Source organism: Vulpes vulpes, chromosome 13 (genome assembly GCF_048418805.1).
Source record: "Vulpes vulpes isolate BD-2025 chromosome 13, VulVul3, whole genome shotgun sequence".
In the NCBI taxonomy this organism is placed as follows: domain Eukaryota; kingdom Metazoa; phylum Chordata; class Mammalia; order Carnivora; family Canidae; genus Vulpes; species Vulpes vulpes.
The window spans coordinates 116,855,955-116,869,161 of NC_132792.1; the positions used below are offsets into that span (position 1 = coordinate 116,855,955).

Sequence of the window (13,207 nt, forward strand, 5' to 3'; positions counted from 1 at the left end):
AAGCAGAATAACAAGTGTTAGTAGGAGTGTGCAGAAATTGGGACCCTTGTACACTGTCGGTGGGAATGCAAAATGGTGCATTTGCTGTGGAAAACAGTGTGATGGTTCCTCAAAAAGTTAGAAACAGAATTCCTATATGATCTAGTAATTCCACTTCTAGATCTATATCCAAAGTAATTGAAAGCAGGGTGTCAAATAGATATTTGTACATCCATGTTCATTCACGTCAGCATTATTCACAGTAGCTGAAATGTAGAAACTACCCAACTGTCCATTCAAGGATGAATTAATATATAAAATGTGGTATATTCACATAATGCAGTATTTTCAACTTTTAAAAAGGAAGGAAAGTCTAACACTTGCTACAACACGAATGAACCTTGAGGACATCATGCTGTATGAAATAGACCAGTCCTAGAGACAAATATTGTTGGTTCCCACTTATATGAGGTTTCTAAGATAGTAAAATTCATAAAGACAGAAAGAATGGTGTGGGACAGGGCCTGGAGGAGGGATAACAGATAGTACTTTCTGGGTTTCAATGACAACATGAAAAGAGTTCTGGGGATTGTATGCACAACAATGTGAATGTACTTAATACAACTGAACCCTTAGATGGGAAATTTTATGTTATATGTATTTTGCCACAATTAAAATTTAAATTTCTTAAATGCTTCCACCTAAAAAATAAATAGAATATACCTCATATGCTATTGTAAGGATTAATAATAGATGAAAAATATTTATGATTTGTAGACTTCTCTTTTTTAAAGATTTTATTTATTTACTCATGAGAGACACACAGAGGGAGGCAGAGACACAGGTGGAGGGAAAAGCAGGCTCCCTGTAGGGAGCCTGATGCAGGACTCAATCACAGGATCCCAGGATCAAGACCTGAGCCAAAGGCAGATACTCAACCACTGACCCATTCAGGTGTCCCAATTTGTAGGCCTTTCTTAATATGTATTGTACTTTAATAAAAAGTTTACACAAAGAACATGTGAAGTACTTAGGGTGTGCAGAATAAGTGAGCAAGTGAGTGCTGGGTGAGCGTGCACCATGACAACTGCACTGCAAGTGCCTGACTGCCCAGCTAGACTATGAGCCCTCGAGAACCCAGACTGGCCCACCCATCCCTGCCTCCCCAGTACCCCACACAGGACGCCACACAGTGCCTAGCAGACACAGTAACAGCAACAACAACCAATAATAAGAACAAATAACAGCAAAATAACATTGATTGGGTTTCCACCATGTTCCAGGAACTGTTGTAAGTGCTTTATCTACATCAATCCATTGAATCCTCACAATAACCTATGAAGTAGGTACTATCACAATCCCCATTTTACAGACGAGTAATTTGTCATCAAATTACTTAGGTGACATGATGTGGTATCATCCACTTCCTGCCTCTGCCTGGAATGCCTCTTTGCCAGTCAAACCCTCCTTGTCCTTCCTCATCCAGCCTGGGTACCATCTGCTCCACATCCATCCCTGATCCTCCTCCCCACACTCTTATCAACACTGAGTTAATTCTTCTCCCCACTCCATCAAATCTTTATACATCACAGCATTTTTCCTGCTTTGTTATGATTCATCTCTTTCTTATCTGCCTTTTCTTTGGGACAGGGAGCCCCTTTAGAGTAGAAATCACTTCACATTCCTGGGGCCTGGTATATAGTAGGTGTTTGATTAATGGTAATTGAGGGGATAAATGAACACAAAATTAAACATTGGATCTATCCCGTATCCAATGCAGAAATTCCCTTTATCACATCCCTCCTGTGTAAATCATTTTGGGAACATGGCAGGATGTAAATGTATCAACCAAATGCAATTTAACTTCCTTGATGAGAGGTGAGTCAACCTTTTGATAGAAAAATGGGGCTGCTCCTGACATATACAATAACAAGTTTCAATTAGTGAATAAGCACTTAGTGCACACCTATTGTCACCAGGCCTCTCCTGCGTGGACCTGGCATAATAGCACCTTACTTATCCCAAATAGTACAATATACTTCTGAAATATTTCTATAACACTGCCTCATCTGATAACCCTTTGAAGTGGACATTACAGGTACAATCATCCCTATGTGACCAATGAGGAAACAGAAGCACGGGGAGTTACTCAAGTTTCTTCCCATGGCATGTATCTGCTTAGTTGCCAAAAAGCACACATTAGAACCAAAAAAAAGTGGCTTTTCTGAGACTCTCCTTAGGATCTGTTCACAAGCTTGGGATGGGGCCCACAGTGACCTGTCTCAGTGAGGGTGAGGATGCGGTTGATGCAGATGATGTCATCCCATATCCCTGGCCCTTCAAGGGATGCTTCCTTTGGAGGCAGTCCCCTGAGAACAGTCCCAGTGGAGACAGCTTTCTTCATCCAGAAATTAAGGAAACCAGGCTCCAGGTCCAGGGAGAAGACCAAGGCAGACATAAGCCATGACCTCCTTCCAGCATCACATGCTTATTCATGGAACTTGCTGAGTAGCGAGGCCTTGAAAGTTGCCGCAGAGATGCTCCACCTGGACCGACAGTCCCGGGGCCTGAGGGGGAGCAGGAGCCAGGCTGGCAGCAGGCTGAGTGACTTGCTAGAAGAATGTGCCAGGAACTGGGTAAGCACATCAGGGAAAAGGCACAATCTGTAATCAAACCAGCGGACATGGGGAAACCCCAGGACAGCGGAACCTGCTCCTACTTACAGGAAAGAGTTTAGTCCTGGGCATGTGTCCCAATAGCTCAACCAAGCCTGTGCCCACGGCTGAGGAAATGAGGACACAGCGGCCAGTGTAGAAACCACTGCACACTCCCCCCACCCATACTACAGGAAAGGGCAGGAGGTCTAGGGTGAGCCAGTCCCTTAGCCCTCGAAGGTCTGTGGAAACCAGCAGTCTTAGGTCAGACAGGCAGGAAGTATCTGGCCCTAGGCCTGGCTCACTTGGCCATCCATGCTTCTGGTCATGACTAGAGATTCCCAACCACAGGCCCCATTTCTGCATTCCTTACTGCAGCCATGCTCACAACAGTAGAGGGCACACATGGCAAAACACACCCAAGGTACACCAGCACATGCACCTCTGCAGACCCCATGGAGCATGCAGGAAAGTCCAGAGGAAGAGCGCTGGGACCCAGCCTAGTCCTGAACGGCAAGCACTGGTGGATTGGCAAATGTACAAGGGGCGTCCGTGGCAGGCCAGGTCCAGGGAACAGTGGGGGCAACACCATGCTTTAGAGCTCGACTGGTCAGAAACAAGGGCCCCTGCTCAGCCCACAGGGCGCTGCCCCTCCTGTGGCACAACTGGGAGAGGGAACCTAACCAAGTCCCATAAATGATTCCTCAGTCATTGGCATAGTGGCCATGATGATTGCCCGTCGTTCTTGGTAAACTCCTCATTGTTATCACAACACACTCAGGACATAGATTCCCAGACCATCCTCTGAGAACTAAGCCACCATGATGGGCCCCAGCAGGGCCTACGGCAGAGAAGACTGACCCAGAGAGATTCTGCGTCAGATTCCGCGTCAGATTCCTGGGCTCCCGGGGAGAGAGAGAGAAAAATAAACACAAAGATGGGCAGGGGCAGATCCCTCCTGGGAGGGGGTCAGAGACCACAGGAGGACTTAGATGGTAAGTCACATGAGCCCCAAGTACAGTAATCCCCACGTCAGCCTCGATTAGTAAAACCCAGACCCCACCCTTCCCTCCTCCAGGAAGACTTCCCTGATTGACCGTATCCCAGGTTCCACTCATCCCTCTTCACCATAATAGGCTGGAGTGTTCCCTTTGCCCTAATCCCTGTCTCTGACTCAGCATGTGCAAAATCCAGCTCACAATCTCCCCCAGACTGGCCCTGCCTGATCCAGCCAGCCCAGGACAATTACCCACATCACCTCCCGGTCTTGTTCCAGCCCCTTCTCAGGCCCAAGCTACTCCTGCTTTGGAGTAGCTGATTCCTTGGCTCTGATTCCTTGGCTCTCCTCCAAAGCAAGGAGACCCTCAAGTGGGTCCTGGCCCAGTGTACATGTGCCTTCTTGGCTCCTGTCCCATAGTGTACGCATAGAGCATGAGTGGTCAAAACATCACCAGTAAGGCCTATCTTCCATGTCAGACAGACAGCTCCCCAAGAGAAGAAACTCCTCCCTCAGACAGGGGCAATTGGAAGCAGGGGCGTTCTTCCCTCCCCCCTCAGACTGGGCCTTCTGGAGGTGAGACCATGTCTCCCCTCTCAGTCCAGGGCTCCCTCCTCAGACTGGGACTGGAATGGATGATCCCCAAGGGAGCAGCAAACCTCCTCTCTGGACTCATAGCAGATGCCCAGAACCATAAACAAAGAATTCCCAGCACATTTGTGGTGTTGCTCTATTCTCTTCTCTCACAGGTATGCATTGCACATGCCTGTGCACAGGTACAGGCACATGCAGGCACACGCTGACTCGCGGGGCAGAGCTCTGCAGCAGCTCAGGCTCCTGCTCCTGCTCCTAGATAGACACCTGGGGGCAGAGGCTGTGCAAGGCGTCCCTGTCCAGTGCGGGCTGTTCAGGGGCATCCCCGTCCTGTGCGGGCTGTTTAGGGACGTCCCTATCCAGTGTGGGCTATCCGGGGTGTCCCTGTCCAGTGTGGGCTGCTCAGGGGCATCCCTGTCTTGTGCAGGGTGCCTGGGGGCATCCCTGTCCAGTGCAGGTTGTCCAAGGGCATCCTTATCCAGGGCGAGCTTTCCGGGGTGTCCCCATCCAGTGCGGGCTGTCTGGGGTGTCCCTGTCCAGTGTGGGCTGTCTGGGGTGTCCCTATCCAGTGAGGGCTGCTCAAGGCTGTCCCCGTCCAGTACGGGCTGTCTGGAGTGTCCCTGTCCAGTGCGGGCTGTTCAGGGGCATCCCTGTCTTGTGTGAGGTGTCCGGGGGCGTCCCAGTCCTGTGCGGGCTGTTTAGGAGCATCCCTATCCAGTGTGGGCTTTCCGGGGTGTCCATGTCCAGTACAGGCTGCTCAGGGGCGTCCCTGTCTTGTGCGAGGTGTCCGGGAGCATCCCTGTCCAGTGCGGGCTGTCCGGGGTGTCCCTATCCAGTGCGGGCTTTCTGGGGTATCCCTGTCCAGTGAGGGCTGTTCAGGGGCGTCCCTGTCTTGTGTGGGGTGTCCGGGGGCGTCCCTGTCCTGTGCGGGCTGTTTAGGAGCATCCCTATCCAGTGTGGGCTTTCCGGGGTGTCCGTGTCCAGTGCGGGCTGCTCAGGGGCGTCCCTGTCTTGTGCGAGGTGTCCAGGAGCATCCCTGTCCAGTGCGGGCTGTCGGGGGCATCCCTGTCCTGTGCGGGCTCTCCGGGGCATCCCTGCCTAGTGCAGGCTGTGCCGGGCACAGTAGCAGGCACACAGTTGCCGGTGGTACAGCAGGTGGTAATCCTTCAGGAGCCGGCCCAGGATGAACAGGAATTCGTCGAAGCAGATCTGGTTGTCCTTGTTCTTGTCTGCAGCCCGGAACAACTCTGAGACATAGTAGGGCTCCTTCCGGCCCTGAGGAGGGGCAGAAGGTCAACCACCTGCCCAGGCCCCCCGCCCCACAGCCACTGGGGCCTCCACCACCTTGCAGGACACAGCCCCTCCCTCAGGCAGAGGCCAGGTCACCATGTGGGGCAGAATCAGGCTCCAAGGGGACATGTGGCAGGCCCTCTGCCCACTAGACCTGGGGCTATGTGGTGGACTGCACGGCCTGAGCACCCCCACCAGCTGCTGAGCTGTGCTGAGTGGCCTGGGGCATCCTGATACATCTGTCCACCGTCAGTGGCTGCTAAGCCTATCTTCCCAGCGGCCCTGGGAGCTGCCCTGCAGGGACAGCCAGGCCAGGGGCTTCAGGGTGGAAGGCTGTGCCCCCTCCTTCACACAGAGAGCTCCTCAGGCACAGCCCACCTGCTCCTCGTGTCTGCATGTCCAGTGCTATTACGGGGCCCCCGAAGAGCAGGATCAGATGTCTGTATGCTGTGGCATCTGCCCAGGAGTTGTTTATGACACTGAGCCTACGTCATCTTTGGATAGTGCAAAATGGGGAGAAAGACAATGTTGTGGGCCTTGAGGCTGTCCAGCACGGCCCAGAGCAGGTGGCCAGGAGGGCTGAGGATCGGGGATGCTATAGGGGAGGAGCAAAAGCACTTGAGGTGGAAAGAGACAACAAGAAGGAAGGCCAGGGTCAGCGGGCAGGAGCACCAGGCAAGGCCTTGAGCTGGTTTCAGCAGGATTTGGCTGGTAGATGTGGGGACCCAGAGTGGAGTCCTTGGAAAGCCTCCCAGGAAGGAAGTTGCATCATCTGTCAGCAGCCAGGGGTCTGGAGGGTGACCCTCATCCCTGTGGGCAGGTCTGCACCTCCTGCTTCCCCCTATAGCCCACCAGCATAATTCACCTCATCTGATGTCCTCTGCAAAACTGGTTGGTCCTGGACCCTGGGGCTTCCTGCATGAGCAGGCTCTCCCTGGCTCCCCTCAGCTCAGCCCCCCTGGCCCAGGCTGCCCACTGTCTGTCCCTGAGGGCCCTGTACCTGGGCAGGGCTGTGAGCCCCTCGTGGCAGTGTCTGGCAGTCCCATACCCAGCCACACAGTCTAGGCATTTGGCCCTGGATGACAGTCGCCCTAGTCCCCTCTGTGACCCTCATGGTTATACTCCAATAAACTGAGGGCAAGACTCTCTCTGATGTTTCCCAAAGGTAAGTAAGGGGACATGCCAAGTGAATGAGGCGGCGCTCCTTCTGGAAGGCAGTGGCCTCCAGTCAGTGTACGGATCTGAAATCCTCTAGAGATGGTGGTCCAGAGACCCGCCCCCAGGCAGGCCCTGAGGGCAGAAGACAGCACCCCAGACGTTCCTGCCAGTCCCCAAGACACCTGGTAATTATAGGGCCTGAGAATGGAGAAGCTGTGCAGGCCTGAGACGGTTTCTGAGCCCCCAAGCTGGCCCAAGAGCCTCTATTAGCCCTTCAGACAGCAGCTGGAAGGGGACACTACATTTTCTTTCCCCACCTGGCTTCTGCCCAAACTGTCCTCACCCTGGTGTGGTGACAGGGAGGCTTGTGCTAGTCCCTGGGAGGGGAGCTAAAAGGGCAGGTTTGGGGCAGGGCCCCTGGCTGAATGGGGCTGCAGGCAGAGCAAAGACTCAGGACCTCTTCTCTTAAGAAACAGGGTGAGCAGAGGGATACACAGGCTGGGATAAGGACAAAGTCTCAGGGATTAGCTGCAGTAAGGACCAGCAGGGAGTTTTAGGAAAAAGAGGAGGAGAAGCAAAGCTGGGCCAGATCCACCCTCCCTCTGTCAGACCCTGCCCTCCCAACCCTGCCCCAAGTAGGGGAGATAATTCCCTGCACCTATACCGTCACTACTCACTTCCAACCCCACAACCAATCCTATACTTCATCCCCACCTGACCCCAGACCCCACACACCAGGCTCTCCATGAAGCAGGGCACATTATCCATAAGCAGAGCCTTCAACTCCTCCAGGGACAGAGTCTCCACGTCCCCCTCCCGGGCCGCGTACTGGTGGTAGCAGTGGACGATTTGGAAGAAGGATTCCTCCATTGGCTTGTGTGTCATGGCAGCGAGGCCCTGGCCAGGACCAGGAGCACCTGGGAACAGTGGAGAAACTGAGAGGAGAGCAGCACCTTGGCTAACTCTTAGGGAGCCAGCCAAGCACTGGATAAAGCCTTGTATACAGAGAATCACATGTAATCTTCATAGTGACCTTATGAGGTAGACATTCCCACCATTTTCCTGACGAAGAAATGATATCCAGAGAGGTTAAGTAAATTTCCCAAAAATCACACAACTGATCCAGCTGGAGATTCAAATCAATTGGAGAACCATGACTTCCTTGTTAGGACATCCATCCACTGCACACATTCTCCAAAACAGGTGAGCTGCCCACTTCTGCTTTCTCAGACCTGCACAGACCCAGGCCTGTCCACCCACCTCCACCATTCTCACAAGAAGTGCTGACCTGTGCTGTTGGGATGGGGTTGCTCCAAAATCACCGTGCCAGCGTGTGGTTTGTCCTAGAGATTTCCCAGAGCTTAGGCAGGAGGCATCAGTGCAAGCAGGGGCCCAAGCACCGAGTCCTACGTCCTACCCATCTTTGGTGCTTCTAGTTATGGCAGCCAGTGTCCTGACCTTTCACAGGTTCTTCAGCAAAACGACTAAGCCATAATTGCATTCCTGAGATGATGTCACATGACACTTGCTTCCTACAATTAACTCAGCCAGTTTCAGGGACCCACCTTCCCTCAGAGCCTGATCTGAAACATCTCAGAACCACGGGAGGTCATAATGTCAGTCTCTCTACCTCAGAGTTCACCCTCCCAGCTCCAGGCCTTAGGTGGGGTCAGACACATAAATTAAATACATCCTCCTCAGATGTCCTCCCTCAATTACTGAGCCCCCGGACGCTAGAGTCATAAAGCATATTAATTCATCCAAAAACATTTCCGGAGTCCCCACAGTGTTCCAGGACCCGGTTAGGAATGTGCGTACAACATGAGGCCAGCTCACAGTGTGGGGAGAGCACAGAGTCACACACTGGTATGATCCACTGAAGAGTACTAGTTTCATGGCATGAACAAGGTACCCTGGTGCCCAGGAAGGAACACTTGCTGCCTAGAGAAGAGTTGAGGAAGATTCCTTAAAGAGACAATATTTGAGTTGGGCCTTGAAGAAAACATTTAACTGCAGGGAGAAGCATGGAGAAGGCTGGAGAGGCAAGGCGCCTTGGTGCCAAGCCAGGGCTGCGCTATATCTTATGCCCAGAAAGAAGCTGACAGGATTTTTAATGGATTGGGTGATGAGGAGGGGATGAGAAAGAAGTGGTAGGAACAGGTTTGTTGTAAGAAAATTACCAACGGTGATATGGGAGTGACCCTACCCTAAGGGGGCTCCTTACAAGTGTCCCTCTCTCAGCCCATCTCAGGCCCTCGATTTCCCTGGGAGGGGCCACACCAGCTGGTGAGTGCCTCTCCCAGAAGGCGGCGCCAAAGGACAGGTAATTGAGTCCCTGAAGGTATGAGAGTAGGAAAAGACGAAGCCAAAACTTTTTCAGTTTGCAGAGTGAGCTTTCTTCTACCCAACAGTGATTTCTCCAGCAAGTAAGTGGCTCACCAATACACATTTATGTTTCCAAAGTAAAAACAGGGCTCAAATTTCTAATAAAACAATTGACAATGGTAACCTATTGTCACAGAGATATTTATTGAATACCTTTAATTTAGCCATCACTGTCCTGGGAATTTATCCCAAGAAAGTAATTAAACAGATATTAAAAAGCAATAGATGGGGCATCTGGGTGGCTCAGCAGTTGAGTGTCTGCCTTCAGCTCAGGGCATGATCCCGGGGTCCTGGGATGGAGTCCCGCATCGGGCTCCCTGAAGGGAGCCTGCTTCTACCTCTGGCTGTGTCTGCCTCTCTCTTTGCATCTCTCATGAATAAATAAATAAAATCTTTAGGAAAAAAAAAAAGCAATAGGTAGTAAAATGTTCACCTTTGCATTGTCTGGAGCTAAGAAACAAAAATAAAAATAAAAACTTTGAAACCACCTAATTAACAAATTTGGTATGCCAATATGTCCTTGGACCATCACTGGATAATAGTCTGTCACTCAAAAGGAGCTCCGTTGCTAACCCATAACTGGTTTGTGAGGAGGAGATCATACTGCACCCCTCTTTACCCTGCCTTTTGCTCAACCTGGACACAACGACTCCCCTCACCATCCCAGTGCACAGTGATGACCTCCTTCCACAACTGTGCTATAACCACTCTTTTCACTTAATGCTAGACTGTGGACATCTTCCTAGATCATCTTCCAGCCTTCCATTAATCAATGCTCCCTGATTTTAATGAATGCCTAGTGATTATTTCTTTGCATGTATCAAAATTTGTTTCATTAATCTATTATTGGTATACATTTAAATTACTTTAAATTTATACATTTCAACTAACTCTTCCTTAATATTGATGTTTCTTAAGAATTTTACCATGTGTGTTAGGTGCTGGGGGGCAGGGGGACAGAAATGGCTTTATACCCCCTTCCCCAGCCAGATCTGCCCTAGTGTGCACTGAACCCCACCTCCCAGACCAGAGCTGCCACCCAACTCCCAGATGGAAGCGCCTGAGCTCCATAGCTCCATAGCTGTTTCCCATACACCCACATCTAGACACAGGTGTCAGTGCTGCAGCAAGTACACCCATAAGCAGACCCATGAGAGATCCTATTGGCCATGACTTCCTTCTGTGGGGGAAAAGAACAGGAGTACCCCCAAAGACTTCCCTGCTTTAATATAAAAGTCAATAGACACCTTTACAGTATTACATTAATCTGTATATCTCCACATATTGACCTTTACCTGTGAGATTTATGCTTTCCTATGCTTTCATGTTGCTGTTTAATGGGTTTTCATTTCAATTTTAAGAACTGTATTAAGGATTCCTTGTAAGTATAGTGATGAGCTCCCTGTTTTGTTTGTCTGGAAAACAAAAGAGTAAAACCTAGGACCCATGGATTTATGGGTGAGTTCTACCAAACATTCAAAGAATTAAGGCTAATGCTTCTTAAACTCTTTCAAAAAATGGAAGAAGGAACACTTCCAAACTCATTTAATGAGGCCAATATCACCAGATACCAAAAGTAGCAAAGACACTGCAATAAAAAACTACAGGCCAATATCCTTGTTGAACATACATGCAAAAATCCTTAATCAAATCCTAGCAGTGAATTCAGCAACACATTAAAAGGATCATGCACCACGACCAAGTGGGATTTATCTCAGGAATACAAGGATGGTTTGACACATGCAAATCAGCCAAGGTATTATAACAAGTTAACAAAATGAAAAAAAAATACATAATTACCTGAATAGATGCAGAAAAAGCAATTGACAGAGTTTAACACCCCTTCATGATTAAAGCCTAATAAAATAGGTACAGAAGGATCTTAACACCATATATGAAAAACTTTAAAGCAACCTTATAATTAATGGGAGAAACAAACTAAAAGCTTTCCTTCCAGGATCTAGCAGAAGGCAAAGACATCTACTCTTACCACTTCTTTTAAACATCATACTGGAAGTCCTAGTAGAGAAATTAGATAAGAAAAAGAAATAAATGGAATCCATACATGAGAAGGAGAAATAAAGTTATCTCTATTTGCAGATGATCATACATAGAAAATTCTAAAGACTAAACAACAATAAACTTGTTATAAATAATAAATTCAACAAGGTTGCAGGGTATGAAATTAACATAAAAAATCAATATATTATTTACACAAACTATCCAAAAGAGAAATTTAAAAAACAATCTCATTCACAATTGCAACAAAAAGAACAAAATGCATAAGAAATAGCTTACTTAAAGAGTTGAAAGACCTACACACTGAAAATTATGAAAATATTGATGAATGGATTTTTAAAAGACACAAATAAATGGAAAGACATCCTATCTTCATAGACTGGAAGAATTAATATTGTTAAAGTATCCATTCTACCCAAAGTTATCTACAGATTTAATGCAATCCATATTAAAATCCCAATGGCATTTTTTTATGGAAATAGAAAACAATCCTAAAATTCATATGGAACCACAAAAGATCCTGAGTAACCAAAGAAATCTTGGGCAAAAATCACACTTGCTGATTTCACAATTCATTACAAAACTATGATCACCAAAGCAGGATGGTATTGGCATAAAAACAGAAATGAAGACCAACAGAACAGAATAGAGAACCCAGAAATAAGTCCACACATTGGTCAACTGATCTTTGACAAGAATACTGAAATGGGGAAAGGGTAGTCTCTTCAGTAAATGGTGCTGGGAAAACTGAAAGCTGAAGAATGAAGTTGGATCCTGATCTCACATCATATACAAAAATCAACTCAAAATGGAGTAAAGGCTTAAATATAGGACCTGAAATCATAAAACTACTAGAGAAGAACATAGGAAATAGCTTCCTGACATTGGTCTGGGCAACAATTTTTTTGGATGTAGAGACCAAAATCACAGCCAATAAAAGCAAAATTAAACAAGTGGGATTACATTAAATTAGAAGCTCTGCACAGCAAAGGAAACAATCAACAAAGTGAAAAGGCAACCAACAGAATGGGAGAAAATATTTGCAAACCATATATTTGATATCCAAAATATATAAGGAAGTCATACAACTTAATAACAAAACAAAAAATATTTTTAAATTAATTTTTTTTTATTTTTTATTTTTTTTTAATTTTTTTTATTTTTTACAATCCAACAAAAAAAATTTTTTTAAGATTTTATTTATTTATTCATGAGAGACACAGAGAGAGGCAGGGATACAGGCAGAGGAGAAGCAGGCTCAACACAGGAACCCAATGTGGAACTCGATCCCAGAACCCCAGGATCACGCCCTGAGCCCAAGGCAGATGCTCAACCACTGAGCCATCCAGGCCTCCCCAACAAAAAAAATTTTTTGCCTGTCTTTTTTTAACAAAAAAAATTCTTAATGGGCAAAGAATCTGAACAGACATTTCTCAAAAGAAGACACAGAGGCACCTGGGTGGCTCAGTCAGTTAAACATCTGCTATTCGGCTCAGGTCATGATCCCAGAGTCGTGGGTTAGAGCTCCCACTTGGGCTCCCTGCTCAATGGGGAGTCTGCTTGTCCCTCTGCCTTCTGCTGCTCCTCCTTCCTGCTTGTGCTCTCTCTCTCAAATAAATAAATAAAATCTTTTAATAAACAAGAAGACATACAACTAGCCAACAGGTATGTGGAAACATGTTCAACTTCACTAATCATCAGAGAAATATAAATCAAAACCATAAGGATATATCATCTCATACCTGTTAGAATGGCTATATTCAGAAAGACAATAAATAACAAATGTTGGCAAGGATGTGGAGAAAAGAGAATACTTGTATACAGTTGGTGGGAATGTAAATTAGTAAAGCATTGTGGAAAATAGTATGGAGTTTCCTCAAAAAAAAAAATTGAAAATAGAGCTACCTTATGAATCCAGCAATCCTACTTCTGGGCATACATCCAAAAGAAATGGAATCGGGGGCGCCTGGGTGGCTCAGTGGTTGAGTGTCTGCCTTTGGTTCAGGTCGTGATCCTAGGTCCTGGGATTAAGCCCCACATCGGGCTCCCCGCAGGGAGCCTGCTTCTCCCTCTGCCTGTGTCTCTGCCTCTCTCTCTGTGTCTCTCACGACTAAATGAAATCTTTTAAAAA

At 47.6% G+C, this 13,207-nt stretch overlaps 1 protein-coding gene across 3 annotated transcripts in view; it reads right to left on the minus strand.

The window, feature by feature from the left end:
• Positions 1-755: 755 nt before the first annotated feature.
• The window catches only part of LOC140594963 (protein S100-A15A-like), a 33,933-nt gene continuing 21,481 nt past the window's right edge, over positions 756-13,207 (minus strand). For 2 of the 3 annotated variants that reach the window (XM_072732339.1, XM_072732337.1), the window contains exons 2-3: positions 7,408-7,589; positions 756-5,499 (exon numbers count right to left, since the gene is read on the minus strand). In XM_072732339.1, coding sequence (XP_072588440.1) covers positions 5,323-5,499; positions 7,408-7,557 — 327 coding nt within the window. In that variant the 5' untranslated portion in view covers positions 7,558-7,589 and the 3' untranslated portion in view covers positions 756-5,322. Of the gene's footprint in view, positions 5,500-7,407; positions 7,590-7,960; positions 8,177-13,207 lie in introns of those variants that run through there. The other variant, XM_072732338.1, reaches the window with a different exon arrangement.